The following is a 25,268-nucleotide window of genomic DNA, read 5'->3' as shown; positions in this document are numbered from 1 at the left end:
GCTAGGGAAGCAGTTGATTGGAAATTCATGGCAAATAGTTATTAATGATGGGCTGGTACTCAGGAAAGGGTGCTGGGTCAGAGGAAGCAGAATTAAGGGTGATGAGATTGGGGTGTACGCTCAAAGATCTATTTGATGGCAGGAGTTGGAATGAGGAGAGTCAGGAGTTCAGAAGAAGAGTTAGGCGGTGAGAAGCAATGCTGTGGACATCACAGAGGAAACAGCTACATAACCTGTTAGCACCTTATATCTGAAGAGTGAAGACATAAAGGTTAACGAGACTCCTGGGCAGTAGTGGTGCCATAATGAGGGCAGAGAAGTCGTGGCAGAATCAGGTGTGGGATCTGAGGGATGTGTGCTACCGTTGGGTAGATTGAGGGGTAGGGAATGTGAAAGTGATGATTTTTGTTTCCACTTTTAATAAGATACCTGCAGGAGAGTTAAAATGTTCTGTCTAACAGACTGTTAGAGATTTGCAAGAGAGTGTTTGGGGCTACAGCTGTAGACTTAGGACAGTTGAAGAGAATGAGATCCATGAGGAACTGACTGATTAAATAAAAGCAGAAAAGAGAAGAAAAGAAATCTGGAATTAGAGAGCTACAGGTAAAAGAGCAACTATGAAGGATTTGTTGGCCTTCATTGAAGGATTAGTTATATGTGTAGGAGAATGAAGAAAATATTGCGCTATATCATAGAAGCTCTGGAAAGGGGGTTTCAAAAAGAAGGAAGTAGTAACAGTGTCAAATAAGGCAGACAGGAAAAGGAAAGTAAGAGTGGTGAAAAGGTTATTGGAATTAGTTTTTGGGTGGTGAGGGCTAATGTTTGATTGGGGTAGATGGAAGAATGGAGGGGCCCACCATTATGTAACACTCATTTTGATTGGCTAGGCTAACCTATGGGTGTTCACTCAACTATAATTCCTTTTCCTCTGTGGTTTAGTTTTTCTTTCATCTTTCTCTGTTAAGTCTCTAAGCTTTGTGCATCTGTGGTCTTTATTCCTTTCATATATCCAACTTCATTATGTTCTAGGTATAGTAGTACCCTAGAGACCTCTGTCTTTTAAAACTTGATTCTCTATCTATGAATCAGACCTGAATTGAAATCCAAGTAATTCCTCTGAGACTTCAGTCTCTAAGTCTAAATCTGGGAGCAGTTGCTTTTGATGCCTTCTCCTACCACAACAATACCTTCTTGGCCTGACTTTTTGTTTCAATGTAATTTAAGACTAAACCTGGCTCCGTTATTTATGTTTCATTTTTGAGGGTGCATGAAGTGAAATTTGGGGAGATTCTCTGATAAGTAATCACAGATCGATAGCCTACAGGGATCTCTGGCAGCTGGAAGGGCAAAATTCTTGTCTTATGGAAATAAGTTTTGTTTCTGAAGTTCCTTTGTCATTTGGTTGAGCGAACACATTTGTTCCTCAGCTCACAGCAAGAGCCATAAACAGTGGACAGCTTCTTGCAAAGGCCTAGGACTTATTTAACATGTAACTACAGTAGAACCCAATTGCCATTGTCATTTTATTCTAGAGGACAGATTCAGGATATAAGGAATACCCCCACCATCTTTCTGCTCCTCAGTAATTCTAGGTTTCCTTTTCTCTCCAACTGCGTTCATTTATTTTTTAACTTTTGTGCGTACTTAGTAGGTATATGTATTTGTGGGTTACATGAAATGTTTTGACACAGGCATGGAATATATAATAATTTTATTGTGGAAAATGACGTATCTATCCCGTCAAGCATTTATCCTTTGTGTTACAAACAATCCAGTTATACCGTTTTAGTTATTTTAAAATGTGCAATTAAATTATTGACTATAGTCACCCTGTTGTGCTACCAAATACTAGGTCTTATCATTCTTTGTTTTTTTTTGGAACTCATTAACCATCCCCACCTCTCCCACAAACCCTGCCACTACCCTTCACAGCTTCTGGTAACCATTCTTCTACTGTCTATCTCCATGAGTTCAATTGTTTTGATTTTTCGATCCCACAAATAAATGAGAACATGTGATGTTTGTCTTTCTGTGCCTGGCTTATTTCACTTAACATAATGGCTTCCAGTTCCATCCATGTTATTGCAAATGACAGGATCTCATTCTTTTTATGGCTGAATACTTCACTGTGTATATGTTCCACATTTTCTTTATCCATTCATCTGTTGATGGACTCTTAGATTGCTTTCAAATCTTGGATATTGTGAATAGTGCTGCAACAAACACCTCCAAGTGTGTTTATAGTTGTAGGCAAAGACAGACATTCTTCTGCACACGTGGTAGTGAATGTGCTCGTAGAGGATTGAGCTCCAGTGGGAGAGAGTTCACTGGAGGGACACCGTACGCTGAACTGGGCCTTTAGCAGGGGTTAGGGAGGCCCTTGGAGAGGACTATACAAACGGTGTTCAGAATTCACCAATGGAGCAGGCATAGATAGCATCACGTCCAAGGGTGAGGATGCAAGGAGGAAATGGAGCCCTTTCAGGTGTCCTAATCCTTTTTTGAAGTCTTTTGCCCTTTGTATTAATTTAATATAATTAATATAATTTAATTTTTATAACAGCCTGAGGGGTAGGTAGAACCTATTGCCATTTTACAGATAAACTAACTGGGGTTCAGCAAATGAAGAAAATTGCAGGTTACTTACACTGCAAACAAGTTGATAGAGCTTGGATTTGAACTGATCTATTGGATTCAGAATCTCTTCGCAGATACCACATTGCCCTTCATATAGACAGGAGTAAAACCTGCTTATATGTAGACAGCTTTTTTATGGTTTTGTATCTGAAAATCCACGACTATGTATTGTCCATCTCTGATTTCTCATCTTCTCTTCCTCATTCATTTCTTGTCTGTGATTTGTTCTTTGGGTTGACATGATACTCCCCATCCTAGAGACAGACAGGGTCTTGTTTGCATCCAAAACAGGAAGAGTTTCCACATCTCTGGGAGAGCTGGTGTGTCTCTCTGCTGCATTCCTTCTATCTTGGGGGCAGGCGGAGCACAAGTGTGGCTGTTAGGCGCAACAGAACAGCTGTAGTCACCCGCCAGTTGACACCAGGGCACATGGTGTCATGGTCGCATTACTGGAGTGTGTCTGGCTCAAGCTGCTGCATGATTGGCATTTATTGGGGCCATCGTCAGGGGAAGAATTCTGTGTACTTTGTAAGAACCATTTCGTAACACCTCATTTTCCATTTGCCACATGTTCTCATAAAAATATCATGAATCCAGGCTCTTTGCATGAAGCCAAACTGCAGCTTGCCTGATTCATGTACTACTCCTGAGGGATTCTGGTTTTGACTTGGCCTCATGGGCTTCCATTTTCTGTGAGATCTTTGAACAAAGTTATATTTTCACCCTAATTTCAGTGTGGCTAAATTAAATATGATGCATATTTTGTTCAACTAATATGCTAAGTATAGAAAAAAGGACCACAGGGGTAATAAATAATTAATAAATTTGGTGGTGACAGCTGGTAGATTGTTACCTTGAGAAAAATAAGAGACTCATTGACAACAACTAAGAATAGCAAATGTAAATTCTCTTTGCTTAGATAATCTTTTTATGAAGCTTCTTCTTTTTTTTAATTTAAAATGATGAAACGAAACTAACAAAGTATTTCCTTTTTTGTTATTTTGCAGAAAAAACCACTGTCTGCAATAATAAAGGAAGTCTGTGATGGGTAAGTGTTACTCAGGATTTATCTAAGGCATTCTAGTTGATAAATTGACAAGCAAATAATATATTTCCAGTAGGATAGTAAAATATTATTCATAAGTCACCCACTGACTTGCTCAAAGTCAATAAGAATTACTGTGTAGGAATATCACACCCTTTTCCAACAGAATTCACCATTAGTCCTCAAAGAGCAGAAAGTGTGAAATGGCTGTTATGTGCACAGTGGGGTTGGCTTTATTTATTTTAGGAAGTTGTGTTCCTTTTGTCCTACCCAGCAGGGAGTACTCTAAAGGTTTTTGAGGACACAGTATACACTTGATCTGGTATAAACTGAGAGGACCACTCAGGTCCCCATAGAGGATGAAAGAATTGAACAGACAAGGCAGTGGGTAATTGTGCTGCTCCGTGGGATCTCACACTGATATGACTTTCCTACTTCTTTGTGGCTGCTCTAAACAATACAAAGGAAATGTATATATGGTAGCTGCATGACTTTTTCTTTTTTTAAACCAGAACTGTGAAAATAGTTGTGTTAACTGAAATTTATATAAGGTCTAGAGTACTTAATTGGAGTGTTTCAATCTGCATCAACTATACTGATAGGGGATTGTAGAATACAGAGACAATTAAAATGTGCCAACTTTCAAAAACTTAAATTGCATTTATTTTCTTTGTTTTTCTTTCTTTGCTTCAATCCCTTAAAATAAGTAGAATTGTAAAGATTTGTACTTAAATCTCCCACACCAAGCCTTGAGGATGAAATGCTTAAAGGTGAGCAGTAGGCCTAGCATCAGGTCTAGACAGTCTACACATGAAATGATTGGTCTCAGGGTAATGGAAGGTAGGCTAAAGTCATTTTGCTTTAGGAACTGCATTGTGGTATATGTTGGGATTGGTCCAATTCCAATCACAGGGTGCTTAGTTCATCCAACACTAAAAAATTGTAAAAATGAAAATGGCCACTTTCATTTTTCTAATCAGTATACGCTTGTATTTTTAAGGTGGTCTCTTGCCAACCATGAATATTTTGCACTCCAGCATGCCGATAGTTCAAACTTCTATATCACAGAAAAGGTAGGTCAACTACATTATTTAATATGAGATACATATTGAAGGAAAGTAAATCATGATGATGTTTTCTCTGTTCGGGCCAAGACATGCAGGTCTAAATTTTAGATCTCTACTATCCATGAAAATAGAGTCTGTAAAGCAAACAACTGCTACTTTAGAATCCACAAGATGATATTTGCCAGCTCAAGAGTAAAGACCAAATATGTTTCGTGTCTTGTTTAGCAACTGCAGTTGCCTTCTAACAGTGAATATGTCTCTCTTACTGCTTGGTTAAAGAATTTATTTGATACTTAATGACTTAGTTGGGTTTTCCTTTCTCAGATTTTGTTTTTTCAAAGTAGCCTCTAACCCTTGCTTAAAGTACGTGAAATAATGACAAGAAACCTTTTCAAATGTGGCATTATGTATGTAGGCACTAAGAGTGTTCTATGAATCTTGGGAACCCAGCTCTCTCCTTGGGTGATTTTAAATCTTTTTTAGCAAGATTAAAGGAGAAGGAGGGATTTGTGAAGACAGCAATGGCCCTGGGAGCAAGTAAAATTAATATGTATAAGATCCCTGATAGAGGAAGGACACACTGGAATTTATTGAGTGCATACTGCATGCCAGGAACTGAGCCATGCACATTACATCTGTTTAGGATTTCTTCCTTAAGACTAACCTGGGCTATAAAAATACTGGCTTTGGTTAACAGGTACGACACTGAGTCATTGAGGACAAATGGTTAGACTAATGCTTCATACTTGATTCTACAAGAAGCAAGTTTAGATTTTTGTGCTTCTTTGATTTTTGTCTTTTGGAATTTCCACAGTAGTTTCACATCCAACACAACTTTAGGTTGAGCTCGCTGAAATGCATATAAGCCAGTTTTGTCTTCTAAACTGATAATCTTGGGGGCCAGCAGGGAGGGAAGGAACAGCCCTGGTAACAGCTGTCATTTTAACAAGGTGGCCAGTGCTGAAACAGAAGTGAGTACAAAGTACTCTTGAAGGAGGGAGAATCGGGTGGCCTCAGGCTTCAGTGTCTTGCAGGCTTTGTCCCAGTCAGTAGTCCCTAGAGTGACTGTAATTTTATCCATGAATCAGGTGGTGGTAGAAGGTGGAGGCAGTAACAAGGGTCCTACTTCCACTTAGGACTCCCTTGCTCTACCCCAAAGAAGGAGGGAGGGCATTCAGTTCAGCAGGAGAGAGGCCTCAAAGGCCTGAATGCTTCTCAGAAATTGCTTCGTTCTTCCCAGATGAACACTGGGAATTTTGTAACTATGCTGTTTTCTTCTTCACATTGATTGTTACAAAGCTGGGGACTGGGCCAGGTGCGGTGGCTCACGTCTGTAATTCCAGCACTTTGGGAGGCCAAGGGGGGGCAGACCACTTGAGGTCAGGAGTTCGAGATCAACCTGGCCAACATGGTGAAACCCCGTCTCTACTAAAAATACATAAATTAGCTGGGTATGGTGGTGGGCGCCTGTAATCCAAGCTGTTCGGGAAGCTGAGGTGGGAGGATCACTTGGACCTGGGAGGCGGAGGTTGCAGTGAGCAGAGATCGTGCCACTGCACTCCAGCCTGAGCGACAGAGCGAGACTCCATCTCAAGAGAAAAAGAAAAAACAAAGCTGGGAGTTAACAAGTGAACTTGATTTCCTGGCATGCCTTGTATATTAAGTTTACCTTTGATTCCTTTGACTTAAACGTTTAGTTTCCTGTCTCTATTTTCCCTTTGCTTCAGTTTCTTAATGTTTTTCATTTATTTTATACTGCATCTATATAATTTGCATGCTATTCTTTGTGAGATTAAAGAGGTTATATAGAAATCCAAGTTAAATGATAGCAGTTAAAGGTATTGCCATGGTTTCATTCATACCAGTTAGTGAGTAGTGAAATCAATTCAGTTAGTTGTCAGAGCATTAAACACTGGAACATAGTAGAGTAGATTAGGTCAGAGTATATCTCCTGTGTTGCTTGTGAAATATTTGTTCCACCTACCCACATGTATAATACACGTAGATTACACTGGTGATTTACCCTGGGTTGTGGTAAAAAAGCTGTTGAGTCGTGAATAGTTCTGGCTGTGAATAATCCGTGCTGGTAGATGGCCCCTGGTGGTGTCCTGTCTTCTGTCACCATTGTCTGGAGACCTCAGTGTAGTGAAGATTACTAAAGATGGGGTTCTCAGACTTCATAGAGAACATAAGCATGGTACAGTGAACCCTTAAAAAAATATGTAGGGCTTTAGATCCCAACCCCAGAGACTCAGAGTGAGTGGGACTTGGATATGGCCTGGGAGTTTTCATTTTTAAGGCACCCTCTGGGCAGTCTCATGCTGGATACCTGGAACCACTGGGAGAAACAGCCCTGGGGCCTATTTTCTAAAGAGCTGGAACCTGTGTGTACAGGACATTATGCCTTCTGTCCAGAAGTTGTGCACAAAGTTCAATTTAGGAATGTGGGCTGGGCACGTGGTTCACATCTGTAATCCCAGCACTTTGGGAGGCCAAGGCGGGTGGGTCACCTGAGGTCAGGAGTTTGAGACCAGCCTGGCCAACATGGCAAAACCACGTCTCTACTAAAAATACAAAAATTAGCTGGGTGTGGTGGCACATGCCTGTAGTCCCACTCAGGAGGCTGAGGCAGGAGTATCACTTGAACCTGGGATGTGGAGGTTGCGGTGAGCCAAGACTGTACCACTGCACTCCAGCCTAGGTGACAGAGCAAGCCTCCATCTCAAAAACAAAAACAACAACAAAATCAAAGTATGTAGGAATGTGTTTGTGTGCTGCCATTTCTTGGCATAATTTGAAAATTATTAACATCATATAATGGTTATGCTTTTTTCCTAATTAAAATTCATATATACTCAGAACATTCAAACTACCGAGAATGGAGGAAATTATTATTTTATGGTGCATCTTAGTTATTTTCTGGGAATCTTGTTTTGCCTGAGGACATTCTTGAAGTTGAGTTTATAAAGGACTGGCCACAAAGTCTGTCATGGAGTTTTTCATCTTCAGTGGGCTGTAGCAGAGATTATTCTTTTATGAAGAGTTTAAGGAGTGAGAAGACTCATCTTCCCTATCATAGTTCTTTGTTTGTAAATACGGTGTCATTGCTCTTCCTCATGCAGCTGTCACTGGGCACAGCTGTGGGTGTGCATGTGTCACGGAGCTCAGCACGCACAGAGCAGGAGATGACGGTGACTCCTGGCTCCACAGGGTCGATCCTGGGCTGCCTTCAGTTTGCTGCTTAGTCCATCTAGTTCCTTGCAAGTATTCCTAAAAATACAGACATTTTTTCCCATTTTAAAAATAATGTACTTAGCATCATCTTGGTTACTTACAACCCATTGATTTGTTAGGTAATATTTTCATCACCATGGTAACCAGTGACTCATTTTTGTAACTTGTGCATGCTGTTAGTTACTGATTTTCCCTTATATATGAGACCGTCTCTGTCTTTTCGCTGAAGATGAAAATCACCTTCAGAAAATTTTTTTCAGAAAAAAAAAATTCTCTGGCCAAACAATCCAATAGAAATAGTGGTTGATGGATGCTTGTGATTCTCTTCTAAGATCCTCCGGAAGGCACTTTCCCTGCTTTTCTAATGTTCTCCAAGCCCATTTTTTGAAATAGTCTTCCTTTGCTTATTAGGCCATTAACTGAGGGTTTTTTTTGGTGCAGTGGGGGAAAATGTCATGTTAAGTAGCATTCAGCAGAAGCATTGCTTGGAAATGCCTCAGAGAAAGTTAAGATTCAATGATTCACAAGTTCAAATTCTGCTCTAGAAACTTAACTATTTCAGGGTGATGTCCAGGAGAGAGAGAGAGGGAGAGAATAAAAAATGATAAGTGAAGGGTATGTTTAGGTGGAATTTGTCTTTTGAATAAGAATTCTACTGAGACAGCACTAAGCATTGTTACTTTATGACCCTCATCACAGTCCAATGATGCAGGTATTGGTGTCTTCATTTTACGAGAAAAGTGAGACTGAGAGAGGTTACTCAACAACTTGTGTGGGTTGTACAGGTCAGAAGTGGACAAGCTGAGACTTGGACCCAGGTGGGTCTGAACCCAGAGCTCTCTATGCCATCTCTGAGAAACCCTCTGTACCATTGCCTCAGCCCCAATTTGTTTATGATGCCCTTTCTTTGGGCATCACTGTCATCAAGCCAGTGATCCTAATGGTAACTGCCTCAAAAACAATAAATACAGGAAGTTACAGACTATGAACACTGGTTACCAGCTTCAGTCTGTGGCTTCCTTATTCCTTCTGAGGGTAACTTGGAGGAAGTTGTAACAGGTAACCTTCCACTTACTAGAGCTTCACAAAGTGCATTTATATTTGCCTTTGGTATGGATTGTATAACTGCCTAAGGCAGTGTGATTGCATGAATACCATTCTTTTTAGACAAACAGGAAAATTGCCTTGTCATCCCTAATCCTAAGCATGTATGGAGGTGAGTCCCCAGAAAACACAGGGCACAGTAGAGGAAGCCATGAGGAGGTTAGGTTGTGTGCTTGTGGATAATTGAGATTTTATTATGATTGCAGGATGATACTCACTTCCTCCATACTGAGACCTACTCTAGCATGTATGAAGTATAGTGATGTATCGCTAATGTCTTATTTAGATAAATTCCATATCTTGTAATCACAGAAATACGCTAAGCCTCATTCAGGCCCTCCCTGCAAAGCTGGCCCCAGGCACCTTTGGTAAGGAAGTAGGGTTGTTTGGGGGGCACCCCCTTTTTTGTCTTTCCCACTTCCTAAGTGCCCTGGGTTCTCAGACAGCCCCTGAACCTCCCAGAATCCCTGGCAGCCAGAATTGTGCACTCCCTTGGATTTGTACATTTCATTCTGGTCGGGAGACGATTCCACTATTTTGCAGAATTCATTTCAACTATCATGCTTTGGTAGATCCAGCTGTAAGTAAGCAGGGTAATCCCAGTCTCCAGAAAGGATTGAGGCTTAGAGGTAAGCAAGGATGAAGGCCTGGGAGGGAATCAAAGGAGATGGACAGGGAGAAGCCTGCAGTCCTATTTTCCAGCTCTGGTTTCTGTGCTTCCTGTCTTTGCATCCTTGTGAGAGACCTGCTGTGACTTTTCAGTCCCTGCCCCTTTGCTTAAATCACTTTATGCTTGTCTTTGTTACCCTCAATCGAAGAGCTTTCTCTAGGGCAGGCATTTTAATTTGAGCAAACTCATGCCCAGGAAAGCTGTAAATTTCCTAAACCAGCCAAATACCCTATACAACATTCCCTTTCGTGCTGCCTTTGGTGAAGGACTCTGGATTTGATCAACTGAAGTCACTGTGGCTGCCTCAGCAAGACACACCAGCGGCCCTGGGCTAGCTCCTGTTGGGCCAGTCCACAGGCAATAATGGGTGGAGAAAAATGTTCCTGCCTGATATGGTTTGGCTGTGTCCCCACCCAAATCTCATCTTGAATTGTAGCTCTCATAATTCCCACGTGTTGTGGGTGGGACCTGGTGGGAGATAATTGAATCAAGGGGAGGTTTCCTCTGTACTGTTCTCGTGGTAGTGAATAAGTCTCTTGAGAGCTGATGGTTCTATAAGGGGAAACCCCTTTCTCTTGATTTTTCATTCCCTCTCTTGTCTGCTGCCATGTAAGATGTGCCTTTCGCCTTCCACCATGATTGTGAGGCCTCCCCAGCCACATGGAACTGTGAGTCCATTAAACCTCTTTTTCTTTATAAATTACCCAGTCTCAGGTATGTCTTTATTAGCAGCATGAGAACGGACTAATACACTGCTTTTCCCTTTGGCCTGTCCCTTTATCTCTTCAGGGTTTCCTGACTCCAAGCATTTCTCCTGTGCTGCCTCTTCTTCCTGTTCTGAGACCCTGCTGCCTACTGTCTCCTCTGTTAAACTCGTGTCTTGCTACCCAATTATTTCCTTTTTGCCTGATGACCAAACCTGATTTCTGCTATGGATGTTGTGTGGATGCCCAAAGGCTGCTTGTATTCCTGTCCCCAGCCTTTGGCAAGCACTGGACTCTCCCAGACAGGCTGCTTATCTGGACTCTGCCACTCATCATCTGGGCAGCCAGAGAGAAATGGACATGCTGGGAGGAAAAAAGCCACATGTGAACACATCCAATAGAGGAGACTAGAAGTGACTCCCCAGTGTGTGCCAGGTACTGTGCTAAACCCTGGGGATATCTCTAACCTTCCTGATAATCACAGACAAAATAAATCTTTACCTGAAATTAACCACTTACAGTGACAATGAGTGCCACAAAGGAGAAATGTGAGTGTCTGGGCCTAATTAAGCCTTGAGGAAGTGACATTTAGGCAGAGATCTAGAAAAAAAGGAGGGAGGACAGATGGGAACCTCTTAAAGTGGGCTAGATTGATGGTGTGCAGAGAAATAGTGATAAAGCCATCCAGATGTGGCTGGAAAGTTTTGCATATGCCCTGATTGTCAAGGCTTTTTAAGGTCATCTTAAAGATCTTGAACTTCATCCTAAGATCATAGGGAAGCCTTGAGATGGTTTTAAGCTGGACTTGATGACAAACGATTGGATTGCAGACTTCCTTGTGATTACTCTGAATACACTCTGTTGGAAGAATTGTCAGCCTATGGCAGAAACAGTGAGAAAACTGTTGAATGGAGGGGAAAAGAATGCATGGGTGTTTTATTTTTTAATTAATTATTTATTTATTTATTTGAGACAGAGTCTTGCTCTGTCAGGCAGGCTGGAGTGCAGTGGCGCAATCTTGGCTCACTGCAACCTCCATCTCCCAGGCTCAAGCAATTCTCCTGCCTCATCCTGCCAAGTAGCTGGGATTACAGGCATGTGCCACCATGCCTGGCTAATTTTTGTATTTTTAGTAGAGATGGGGTTTCACCATGTTGGCCAGGCTGGTCTTTGAATTCCTGACCTCAGGTAATCTGCCCGCCTTGGCCTCCCACAGTGCTGGGATTACAGGCGTGAGCCACCACACCCAGCTGCATGGTTATTTTAAAATTCGCATAGAGATTGACAACAAATGCTGGGTAGCACTTTGAGTCCAAGGAAAACATAGAACGAGATGATAGTCTTAAATGTCTGCCTTCGAAGAGCTTACTATCTATTATCTCCTTGACAGCTTGGCTGAGGGTAGTAATGATACACTGCAGTTGAATAAAACAGCTCATTTTATTTATTTCCAAAGTGATATCTTCTTGATAAATTTGCCTGTTTACACAGCCTGATAAAATGTTAATATTCGGTTACCTGATGTATTCATTCCTGTCCTTTCTCATGCTGCTATAAGGACATACCTGAGACTGGATAATTTATAAAGGAAAGAGGTTTAATTGACTCACAGTTCCGCAGGGCTGGGTAGGCCTCAGGAAACTGACAATCATGGTGGAAGGGAAAGCAAACATGTCCTTCTTCACATGGAGGCAGCAAGGAGAAGTGCAGAGTGAAGTGGGGAGAGCCCCTTATAAAGCCCCTTATAAAGCCATCAGGTCTGTGAGAACAGAATGGAGGTAACCACCCCCATGATTCAGTTACCTCCCATCGGCACGTGGGAATTATGGGAACTACAGTTCAAGATGAGATTTGGGTGGAGACACAGCCAAAACATGTCACCTGACTAATTTATATCAAATTTTAACTTCCCCTTTGGACATACCTAATTTTAGGATTCAGACACTCCTAGCATAGGACTTTAAGAAGGAGAAATGGATTTGCCCAGATTTGACAGTTAATGTGCTGCAATGAGAAAGATAATTAAGGTACAGTCCTTGTCTCCATAGAGTTTTCAATCTAGAGGAAGATTGGGTTGTTAACAATTCCAGTCATTGGGGTAATTAGAAGGGGTCCTGTTTGAAGAGATTATTAGGAATATGATTTTTGAGTCACTTAGGTTTATAATTTGACCATATGATTCTGTGTACCTTAAAAAACCTTTTGACTAGGATATGAACTCTTCTTTTTTTTTTTGAGACGGAGTCTCGCTCTGTCGCCCAGGCTGTAGTGCAGTGGCATGATCTCGGCTCACTGCAAGCTCTGCCTCCCGGGTTCACGCCATTCTCCTGCCTCAGCCTCCCGAGTAGCTGGGACTACAGGCGCCCGCTACCACGCCCGGCTAATTTTTTGTATTTTTAGTAGAGACGGGGTTTCACCGTGTTAGCCAGGATGGTCTCGATCTCCTGACCTCGTGATCCGCCCGCCTCGGCCTCCCAAAGTGCTGGGATTACAGGCGTGAGCCACCGCGCCCGGCCTCTTCTTTTTTTTAACATCATAATTGAGGTAAGATTTATACACCCTAGAATTTGCCCATGTAAAGTGTACAATGCAATGGTTTTTATTATATTCATAGAGTTCTGCAGTGCTTTATTTTTTTGATAGCAAAGCTGTGATATTTCCACCTCCAGTATTTTCATCTTCCAAAGTGCTTAGCCTTAAATGTAGATTTTGGCTCCAAATTTAGAGATTTGGATTCCGTAGTTCAAGGCTAAGGTTCAGGCATCTTTAACAAGTACAGCTGGTCCTAGTACCAAGCTCAAACACTTTCCAGTGGAACAGTGAGCAGCCTCTGGATCTTTCCGCTATTCCTGCATGAGATGAAAAACCATATTTTGAATTCATACTGGCTTGTAGGCATGGACTCCCCATGCACTCCCCGAGCTGAGGGTGTCATTCTGATTGGTTTCCACTGTTGCCAACAGAGAATGAAGTCCAACCTCCTTTCTTAAGCCGGAGTTCAAGGTGCATCACAAGTCAACATTTTCAATTTTATTCTTTCTCTTATTCCCTCAATCTTAGCCAAACTGCTGTAGTGTTCTCTAAATATATGTTGATTTGTCTCCTTTGTGTAGCTTTACTAACCTGGAATTCGGTTCTCTTTATCTCCCTCCTATTATTTCAGGTACTAGATTAGGTGCTGAGGATAAAGAGATGAAATGACATACTCCTTGCTTCGAAAGCTGAATCTTAGAAACAAACACACACCTAGGAGCAATGTCATTTAAATGACTGCCATTTCGGGACAACAGTTCATCCTCTTCCTACCAATCCTAAATTGTTTGAGCTGGAAGAAACCCTGGCTTCTTGCCTAACATAACTGTAGCCCCACTTTTGGAGATTCGTCTCTTAATTCAGTCCTCTTATAAATCTCTACCCCTCCTCTCTGCTGCTATAGGTATTATTGTCTACTAGTTCTTTTTCTCTCAGGTATCTGTTAGCTGATCAGGACCTACATCGCTTTATCGTTGTCTTGAACTGTTGTTTAACTATTTCTGTGCTGATTTATGTTTTCCTCTCAGCAAGATTCCAAGTACTTTACAATCAAAAACTGTATATTCCAGCTCTGTGTCTCCCGTGGTTCTGTGAATATAATATGTAGGTGTTGGAAGATTGTGGGTTTTATGTTACATAGTTTTCTTTGTAAGATAAGAATACAATTAGTTGCTTAATAAATTATGTATGATGTTGGTTAATTCAATTACCAGAAGATGCACATACACGTTAAGATTATTCACAGTGGAGAAATTGTAGAGTGAATAAATGAATCTTAATGTTCCTCTTAGAGTCTTAAAATGGTGTTAAAAAGTTTAGTTTGGCTTTCAGTCTGCAACAACTGATTAATTACCTTTTAAAAGAAATATGCACATTCACACACACACACACATACACACACACACACACTATCTGTACTGTGCTGGATATTGACCAAAAATTCTTAAAAGATACATGAGATTTCACAAAATGATATTCAGCAGGACATAAATTTACAAAAATCTCTTGTTCCCTCTCTACCAGGAATGACAAATGGTAGAGAGCCCATAGATAAATTGACTTGTATTCCCCACCCCCCCCCAAAAAAATTTTTAAAAACCCATGGATTTAGAATAAATGAGCTATTTATTTAGAATCCCTAATTTAGAATGAATGATCTATTTCAGAGAACTTGGTCAGCTCTAGGAGTTTATCTCCAGTTTACAGCAATAGTGAGAGGGAGGGAAATAAGGAACAGAGACCGTCTGGTCCCTTGTAATATACAAATAACCATCATGATGCAGGTCATCAAACAGTAATACAGTTTCAAAGTATTATCACTTTTGTTCTCATTATAGCAAATAACGTCCTCTAAGAACCAAATGGTGTTTGTGAGAGATAATGTACTCAAAACTATGTTACTGCTCAATTTTGAGAAAGTGGGTTTTGCTTTATTTCACCCTAGGCTAAGATCCATTAATAATCACATGACTCACCATCTTCAGTTCTTTATTTCAGGCAGTTGGCTCTGTGGGAGCAGCGTCACAGAAGAGTAGAGAGAATTGTTGGCTTACATACATACAAAACTTTAGAGCTTCTGTGAAGGAAAACATGGGCACTGACTTAGAAACCTTGCCGATATTTTCTCCCCTACCCCCCACACGCTTTTTCATTTAATAAAGGGAAAACTTTGCACAGTCACACTCCACTGTGGTGACACATTTTCCAATAACTGAGGAACAACTGAATGCAACTATTTGCAGTTAGAATTCTCTGTACGTATGTGAAAACAAGCCACTTAAAACAAAACTTGGAGCAGCAATTTTGGAAAACAGGAAAAACTCTGAAATATGCCATCTAGTTTGCTTGCAACATGGAAATCGTGAACCAAGAGTGTTTTACTTTCTTTTCTTTCTGTTTTTTTGGAGACAGAGTCTCGCTCTGTCGCCCAGGCTGAAGTGCAATGGTGCAATCTCGGCTCACTGCAACCTCCACCTCCCGGGTTCAAGCGATTCTCCTGCCTCAGCTTCCTGAGTAGCTGGGATTACAGGCGCACGCCACCACACCCAGCTAATTTTTGTATTTTTAGTAGAGACAGGGTTTCACCATGTTGGTCAGGCTGGTCTTGAACTCCTGACCTCAGGTTATCCACCTGCCTCAGCCTCCCAAAGTGCTGGGATTACAGGCGTGAGCCGCTGTGCCCAGACGCCTCTGCCCTTTCTCAATCCATCAAGCACAACTTGTGAAAATTGAAGTGCATGTGTACACACACACACACACACACACACACACACACCCTCACACACCCTCCTCAGATTGTCCTGACTTCCCCTAGGAGCTATCCAGCCCTGGCATTGGGCTTCAGCCAGCCATTCCTCTTTCCATCATCGTCACCCCTCTTTTGCCCTGGTGTCTTTGCTCATAGTGACTCAAACTAAATTGGCAGTAGACTTTCTGAAGCTGTCTCTAAAAACATTTTTGGGTGGTTTTAGACTTTTCTAATTAGAGTTTGGGAACTGGATGGGAGCTATCATTTTAAATCATTTGCTATGTTTCCTCTAGAGAGGACTTGGAAGCATATATACTTATTTCAGGATGAAGAAAAAAAAACAGCCTAAGTTGAGTCACCTAAATGAGAGGGAGCTCGGAAGAGCAGGGCAGCGACTGCCACCAGCATTACTCAGATGTCGGTGGGTTTTATGACATGTTATTTAATGTTTACACTGATGGTTGGATAGAGGCTATAACAAGATGATTACACAGGCAGCTAACTTTGTAGCTTAGGCTCCCTAGCTTATGCTTGGTAAGTTGCAACTGCCTCTAGAATTGCAGGCAAGGACAAATGCCAGAGGTCATGATCATTCCATGTTCTCCAGTTCAGCTATTAAACTAATGAATAGATTGACTGAAGTACTGAAACATTTAACTGTGTAATGCTCAGATACAGAATGAGTGACACGTGGGTTTCCTCCAAACAGGCACTTCTTTACCCAAAGTGACCCTAAAAACACCAGAACACTTTTTCCAAACAAAACTAACTACAGTGAAAAGCAAAAACCATTATTAGTAAAGAAGATTACTTCTAAGAATGGCTCTGTGATTCTTATAATTTGTTTCAAGGCCAGAAACTTAATTGCAGATCTTCTAAGCATACTCCTGTTCATGTTTTTATACTTCTAAAATGAGATTTATTGTTGAACAGCAATCAGATTATGTTGGGCAAAGTTTTGAAATATACACTGTGTGTATTTTTGTGTGTTTGTGTGTCATGGGTAAATGAAATATTGATGAAAAAATAGTGACTTTACTACTTGGAATGCCTTTTTGTTGTTTTTAGTCTGTTTTCTATTTTTAAAATATTTGTTAGAACCCATCAGGATGATTTTATGACTACCGATGGTTGTGCTCCACAGATGGAAAAACATTTCATTACACTCTTTGCTCTACAAGGTCAGAAACAAAGCTAGATTCCTTTACTTCGGTTATCCCAGTGTCTAGCACAGTGCTCTATAAATATTTGTTTAATGGAATAATGAACACCTACTATGAACATAAACTGGTGACCCAAGGGCAGGCATAGGGGGCAGGCATGAAAAAGACCAAAAAGAAAAGGAGAAATAGAAGAAAGGTAGAAAGTTAGGCGGAAAGTCTGGGGAGAGATAAGAGGAAGATGAACTTATCTCTACCCAGGAAAGGTAGTGTGCCTGCAACTCTTTTCTGGAGGTGACACTCAGTAACATTAGGGCCCTAGGTTGCCCATTCTTTCCACTGTGATCAGAATCAAGTTACAATAATTTATTGTCTGATTGTTTCTTTCTGATCCCCATTGTTCTGGTTATCTATTGGGGCATTAAAAAACACCCCAAATTTAGTAACCTAAAGCAAAAATTCATTATCAGTAGAGATGATTACTTATACTCACTGTTTCTCCAGGCCAGGATTTGGACATGACATCTTCCCATCCATGATGGCTTGTCTCTCCTTGATGTCTGGAGTCACAACTGGGAAGACATGAATAGCTGGGGGCTAGAATCATTTGGAAGCCTCTTCTTCACTCATGTCTGGCTTCTGGGCTTGGATGCCTCAAAGACTGGGCTCAGTTGGGATGGTAAACTGGAGTGCCCTACATATGTCCTTTCCATGTGGCTTGGGCTTCCCCACAGCATGGTGGCAATGTTCTGAGAAGGAGTTCCAACAAGAGGGCACTTCCAGAGAGGAAGTGTTTGAAGAGAACCAAGCAGAAGCTGCATGGCTCGTTATGACCTAGCCTTAGAGGTTTACAGGATCATTTCTGCTGTACTCTATCGCTCCAAGTAGTCACAAGCCTGCCCTGATTAGAGGGGATGAGACATAGCCTGGTGCATGGCACACACCTGTTGTCCCAGCTATGGGGACTGAGGTGTCTGCAGGCTGTGTTGAACTGTGATTGTACCTGTGAATAGCCACTGCACTTCAGCCTGGGCAATATAGCTAGACTCTATCTTTAAAAAAAGGGGAGTGGAGGTGGGACATAGACTCCTCCTCCCCATGGAAGGAGTGGCAAAGAATCTGGGGGCTTTTTAATTAAACCACCCATCATTTCTTTACATTTCTCTTTCAGGGAAAAGTTGTCAGATAGGTATACTATTTTCCAGAAGTTATCCAAAGATTAAACTGTGTCTTTTACTTTTGCAATTATTTAACATTTTAAACCAAGAGGAAGGACAAAGAGATAAAGTAAGAAAAATAGAAGAAAGTGTGCATCATACAAACATAGAGCAGCAAAAGTGAGGCAATTTTCTCCATTGATAAATGATAGAGATCTATTGCTTCTTTTAAACGTGGGGTGGGGGAACAATAATCGTGTAAACCAAGAAATTTAGAGGGAGTTTATTTGGCACTTTGACATTTACACCTTCTTTTGAGCACAATTTTGGGAGAAATTGGGATTCACCGCCTTTACCATGTCTGAAGATTAAAGTCAAAAGTGACTGCTTTGTTGCCATCAGCTGCACTTGTAAAGCAGTAACGATTCTTTATTTTTCCAAGGCAGCCTTGTTCTTGGTGCTTTGACTGAGAGAAAGGGCTGGAGAGGGGTGGGTGGGTGGGTGAACTGCAGCTCTTTACTGTCTCTGGGAATGGCGTAAGTCAAGGCAACCTTGGTCATCAAGCACAAGCTTCATTTGCTTTTGAACTCCTATGGGGGAGAAATACTACAAAACACAAACTTTAAAAGTGATTCATTGTGATCTTATCTGAGATTTTTCATTTCATTAGGAGATAAAGAGGAGAGAATAACTTCCTCTTCCAATAGTTTTTTTTTTTCTGATATATTCTCATTTCTCATTTTTTCTCTGCTCCCTAATGCTTATTTTTCTTTCTCCTCTGGCCCTTTTCCTTCTGATTGTTTTTCCTTCCTTTCCTTCTCTCCATGACTTCATTCTTATTTTGCTCCATCTCTTCCTCACTACCATCTCCTTTATTGGGTTATTAGCCATCTTTTTAAAAACTTCCTAGTCTTGTCCACCTACTTTTATTCTACCTTTTTGATGTTCAAATCCCCCCTCTCTTGTAGCTCTAGACTTGTCAGCACTGTAGTTAGGTTTAGATTTTTAGATGCTAAAAAATGAGGTGCCACTTTACTGATTTAATACAACTAGTATAAAGCATTCTTTTTTCGGTGTCTGCTGCTCTGAAGCAAGCAGATACAAAATCTCAAGTATCTTCAAAAAACATTTACACAGATTAGGCATATTGAGACATATTAGAAAAAAGTAAATTAAAAAAAGATCAGAATCCTGTTACTTAGAGAAAACCAACGGCATTCTACTATATCTACTTCAAACATATTTAAGTCTAGAAGTATATTTGTATTTTACAAGTGTGTAAAATATTATACACATTGTTTCACAGCTCTAGACTTAATATATAGCAGCCATCATAACACAGTAGTTAATATACTCAGCCTACTTTATTATATAATGAGGATTAAACAAGGTAATGCCAACAACACAATTTGCAAGGCACTTGGCCCATAGTCATTCCTCAGTGAGTCATATTTCCTATTTATTTGTCAAACTTTCCTAATGGCTGAAAAGAATTCAACTCAATTCTTGAAGTCAGTTCTTTGTATTTGGACTTTTAAATTGTTTATCTTCCTCTCTCTGTCTTTTTTTTTTTTTTTTCAAGCAGTGCTAAAGGGGCCATTCTTCAAAGTAAGTCTTTATGTAATTCCTTAACTATTTCATTATAAACTATTGATAAAAGTTGAATGATGAATCAAAGAAATTGTGTCATCTAGGTATATGTGGCCATCATTTATGGAGGACCCCCTAGGTGCCAGGCACTTTCATGAGTTATTTCATTTAAGCTTTTAGGATTCACAGTAGTCTTAGACATTTGGGAGTTTTAGGTCACATAGCTTCTGAATGCCGGAATTGGAACTGAAATAAGATCTTTTATATTATTGTGAAGAAAGTTCCATTTCAGCAACTTTTCACAGGTGCTTCAGGAATTGCAGAAGGAGTTGACTTATACAACCTTTAAAAATATTGTTTTGAATGATTTAAACATGAATAAAACAATCAGCGTAAACTCTGATAATGGATAGGAGCACAGTGAAGGCAAGCTTTATTATTATTATTAAGATGCCAGGCTAAGTTGATTTTGAGAGGGCCTCAATATAAAGCATTTCATTTCCTCCTCCCCCATGCATATATTTACACTTCTTATAAAATGTGTCATTGACTGGGAAGATTGCTTTTATCTTAAATCAGGCATGAATCCACCCACTCAAGAAAAATCATCTCAGCAAGTTCGCTGCTGCTGCACCTGTGTCCTTGGCTCATGGAAGGTCAGGGATAGTTCAGGCGTATTGGCTTGAGAGCATGTCAGGTGTCTAATGAAAGAGAAAACCTAATTTTCCTCTTTTCTGTAAGTTTTGAGTACTTTTCCCCAATTTCCAGTATTTATTATAAGAAAGGAGTTGAGATTAGATGTTATTTATACAAATTTACATGATGAAATAAATATCCAAGTATCTGGAAAGATTCCTGAGATTTCAAGGTAAACTTTTAAAAGCAATTTCCAGCTAATGCTCTGTGTTGACAGATAATGCCTTGTGTATGGTAAGTGGAATTCTGAGATGGCCCCAAGATTCCCACACCCCTAGTGTTACACACACATCTAATCCCTGCCTCTTGAATGTGATCTGGGCCTGTGAATAAGAGGGGCTATCACTTCTGTGACTGTGTCACAGCGTATGGCAACGAGGATTTTGTAGGTGTCATTAAGGTCTTTAATCAGTCGATTTGGGAGTAATCAAAAGGGAGAATATCTTGGTAGGCCTGACCTAATCAGATAAGCTTTTAAAAGAAGGTGAAGCATTAACGAGATGTCTTCCTGTTGTCCCCGAGAAATAGTGAACTGCCATGTTGTGGAGAGGGCTACAGAGAAGGGCCCTAAGATCAACCTCTCAGAGCTGAGAGGGGTCCCTGGCCAACAGCCAGTGGGAAATAGAGGGAAGAGGGATCTTGGTTGTGTAATCACAAGAAATGAATTCTACAACAACCTGAGTGAATGTGGAAGAGGGCTCTGAATTTCAAATGAGGACCCAGCTGACTGACACCTTGATTTCACCCCTCACAGACACCCAGCTAAAAGTTGCTAGACTCCTGATCCATAGAAACTGTGGAGACAGCTAAAAGGTGCTAGACTCCTGATCCACAGAAACTGTGGAGATAAATATATCTGTGCTGCTTTAAACTCTTAGATTTCTGGTAATTTGTTATACAGCAATGGAAAACTGGTAAATACACGGTGGGAATGTATTCACATTTCCTCCACATTAAGTAAGGCAACAACACACAAAAGCACATTGAATGTGGAAGCTTGCTATATTATTATAATGATCACCTATAATATCAGAGATTGAGTTTTTATGTTAATAAAAAAGTCTTATTATTCCTGCCTATTACCTTAATAAAATATACATTGACAAACCTAAGCTCAAAAAACATATTAATGTTGATACAATACCTCTTTCTCTATTTGGGCTCTGAGGCATTATCTGAGCTTTTTTTCCTCCTTCTAGAACAAAAAGGTTCCATTATTTGAAAACCACTGTCTTGACTAATAGGTGCTTTTTAAAAAGACTGCATTTTGGTTGTTGTAAGAATGTAACTGTTGGCAGGGAAAGGAAAAGCAAGATTGTGCAAGGCTAATTTATTGTCAGTACATTGTTTCAAAATGTTTATCTTTAATTGTTCTCTCATTACAAAGTAATGCATAGATGTAAGAAATCCAGCCATCGTTTCAGACAGATGAGTTTTGTGCTAGTGATACTGTTTTTTAAAGTCAGAATTCATTTAAGTAGTAATTTAAAAACTTTTAAATCATACAATATTTCAAACATATCAAAAAACTACAAAAAATGATATAACTGACACTTGTACAGCCCACTGTCTGGATGTTGATAGATGTTAACATTTTGTCTACTGTTTTGCATCACCTTTAAAGAAACTTCCAAGCATAGCTAAAACCTTACTCTATCAAATTTTCTGTCTTTCCTTCTATTCCTCTCTCCCCAGAGGTAAGTAGTAGCCTGAAATTGAAGTGTATCATTCTCATGAATGTTTTATAGGTTTTCTACGTAGGTATGTGCTTATGAATAATATCAAGAATTGTTTTATGTTTTAAAATTTAAAGCATTGATATCCTACTCTAGGTAACTTTTGCATTTAATTTTTTCACTCAGTAATATTTTTGAGATGAATTTTTTTTTTTTTTTTTTTTTTGAGACGGAGTTTTGTTGTTGTTGCCCAGGCTGGCGTGCAGTGGCGGATTGTGGCTCATTGCAACCTCCGCCTCTTGGGTTCAAGTGATTCTCCTGCCTCAGCCTCCCAAGTAGCTGGGATTACAGGCGCCTGCCACCACACCCAGCTAATTTTTGTATTTGTAGTAGAGAAGGGGTTTCACTGTGTTGGCCAGGCTGGTCTTGAACTTCTGACCTCAGGCGATCCACCTGTTTCTGCCTCCCAAAGTGTTGGGATTACAGGCGTTAGCCCCTGCGCCTGGCCTGAGATGAATTTATGATATCCCATGACATAAATAAAACACAGTTGATTTATCCATTTTTTAAACCAATAATCACTTGTTTCCTCAATTTTGGTATCACAAAGAATACTGTACTATGCATGTATTTGTGTGGGGCTGTTTAAAAGTTTCTCTAGAATAGAATGTAGAAAGCTTTTGGATTAGAGGGAAGGTCATTCTCAACTTTACTGCTTTTCAAAGTGGTTCTACTAGCTTGCAGTCCCACCCGCAATGATCAGCTTTTCTATTCCCCTTACCCTGACCAATGCTTGTTTGCATAGCCTGGCTAATGTTAGCCATGGCTAGGACACCATGGGACTTCTCCTGTCCTTTTTTTTGTTTTTTAAATGGCTTCTCGCTCAGTCACCTAGGCTGGAGTGCAGTGGCAGGATCTCGGCTCACTGCAACCTCCGCCTCCTGGGTTCAAGGGATTCTCCTGTCTCAGCCTCCCAAGTAGCTGGGATTATAGGTGCAAAGGAGAGAAAACCCAAGCCTATGAGTAGAAAAGTGGGTTATGTGCAAAGAATTAAACAGGCAGATCAAGATCTTCTTGCAGTGTGAAGTCAACATAAACATAGTTCCAGATTTGTATTGATTCTGAAAATATATTAATCTTTTACCTGTATTTTAAAAAGTATATGCCATCTGAATGAGAGAAAACATCAGATAACAAATTCAAGAGTGTAGGTTTTATGGTGTCAAAAGGGCAGTAACAACTGATAACTCTTAGTTCAAATAACTGTATAAAATTTACTCAATGACAGCAAAAGCAAATCTCAATTTTATATATATGAAAGAAGATATAGACTACATAAGTTACTTAATTAAAATCTTAGTGGAAAACGTAAAATTATATTGTGAAACACAGGAATGAAATTGATTATGATAGAAAAAATTTTTTAAATTTAACAGTTCCTTTTTTTTTTTTTTTTGGATACAGAGTTTCACTCTTGTAGCCCAGGCTGCAGTGCAGTGGTGTGATCTCGGCTCACTGCAACCTCCACTTCCCGGGTTCAAGCTATTCTTCTGCCTCAGCCTCCTGAGTAGCTGGGACTACAGGCACCCACCCCCACACCCGGCTAATTTTTGTATTTTTGGTAGAGACGGAGTTTCACCATGTTGGCCAGGCTGGTCTCAAACTCCTGACCTCAGGTGATCCACCCACCTCGGCCTTCCACAGTGCTGGGATTATAAGCGTGAGCCACCACACCTGGCCTACGTGTCTTTAATTTGCATTTCTCCAACTGCTGAGGCTGAGCATATTTTTCTGTGTTTATTATCTAGTCAGTTTTCCCTTCTATAAACTGCCTATACATTCTTTGTCCAATAGTGGGTTTGGAGTGTTTCATTGTCATGGATTTACAGGAGTTGTTTATATGTTGTGGACACAAATTCTTTTTCCTAAATTTCTACCCAGTCCATAGTTGTTTTTTCTATTGTGTCTTTTGTCAAACAGAGGTTTATAAGACCATTTTAATCGATCAGATTTGTCCTTTTTTCCCTTTTGTTACCTGGGCTTTTTGCATTTTATTTAAAAGCACTTTCTCTAGCTATATATTTTAAAGAGATTCTCTTGTGTTTTATTTCAAAAGTTAGAAAGTTTTGATTTTCATATAGGTCATCAATCTATTTTGAAAGTGTGTGTAGGGGGTATTATATGGTGATCTAATTTTATCTTTTGATGGAGACAGCCAGTTGTCTTACCACTGTTTATTGCATTATTCATTACCTATCTGCCACTTCCATGACTTGCATTGTCACTTCTGTCATATGTCAAGGTTTTGTGAATATAGGGGTCTCTGTGGCTCTCTATTTTGTACCATTATCATACAGCTTTGATAGCTTCCAACTAACAAGACTAGATTTCTAGTAGAGTGAATGTCTGTGCCTTTTTCTTCCTCTTTCTCCTCTTCTTCAGTGTCATCATCTTCTTGTTCTTCTTTTTCTCTTCCTCTGTTCTTCCTCTTCTTCTCTGTCATCATCATCATCATCATCATCAAAATCACCCTGCTTCTGCTTTTTACTTCTCCATATGAATTTTAGCATATGCTTGTCAAATCCCATTAGAATTTTGATTAAAATTGAATTGAATTTATGGACTAATTTTGGGGAAAATTTGCATTCTTTAAGATATTGCCTATCCCATCTATGAAAACAATATATCGTTCTGTTTATTAGAATATTCTTTAACATTTTCAATAAAGCTTAACCATTTTTGCCCTTAAAGTTTTTATACATATATTTAGTAAGATGTATGCCTAGGTACCTCAGAATTTTGTATCCATCATAAATTGTACGTGTTTTAAGCACTTCCATTGTTTATAGCTGTTTATATAGCTCTTATTGAATAGTTTCTGTGTATAGCAAATTCTATTGAGCTTAATTAATTTCTGCAAATACACTGAGATGTATTTATCATCTTTTAAAGATTAACAAAATAAGTATCAGAGATTACATAATTTTAATATGATTATATATGACTAGTGTACAGCCTGGATTTGAACTTAGTTTTAGCTAAATCTTTACCTTTTTCTGAGAGCCTTTCCTTTTACATCAGCTAATGTTTCTCTGACGTATGTTATGTTGTTTAGCAGGATTTTTTTTAATACTAAAAAACTAAAATCTCATTATAGAGCCTGTATGTGAAAGAGGCACTTAATTCACCCAGTATATGTCTCTTAATATCAGTTAATTAATTCATCTGGATAGCCACATTCATGGCA

At 39.9% G+C, this 25,268-nt stretch overlaps 1 protein-coding gene across 5 annotated transcripts in view; it reads left to right on the top strand.

Annotated features, from left to right (window-relative positions):
* The window catches only part of ELMO1 (engulfment and cell motility 1), a 591,689-nt gene that overhangs the window by 129,650 nt on the left and 436,771 nt on the right, over positions 1-25,268 (top strand). For all 5 annotated transcript variants that reach the window (XR_008626205.2, XM_003814972.4, XM_034963945.2 and 2 more), the window contains exons 3-4: positions 3,645-3,685; positions 4,683-4,755. Coding sequence is in view for 4 of the 5 variants with exons in the window: in XM_003814972.4 (XP_003815020.1) it covers positions 3,645-3,685; positions 4,683-4,755 (114 nt within the window). In the remaining variant the exon portion in view is untranslated. The remainder of the gene's footprint in view (positions 1-3,644; positions 3,686-4,682; positions 4,756-25,268) is intronic.

Source organism: Pan paniscus, chromosome 6 (assembly GCF_029289425.2).
Source record: "Pan paniscus chromosome 6, NHGRI_mPanPan1-v2.0_pri, whole genome shotgun sequence".
NCBI lineage: Eukaryota > Metazoa > Chordata > Mammalia > Primates > Hominidae > Pan > Pan paniscus.
Note: the sequence above shows the minus strand (reverse complement) of the source record. Positions and strands in the feature narration are given on the sequence as shown.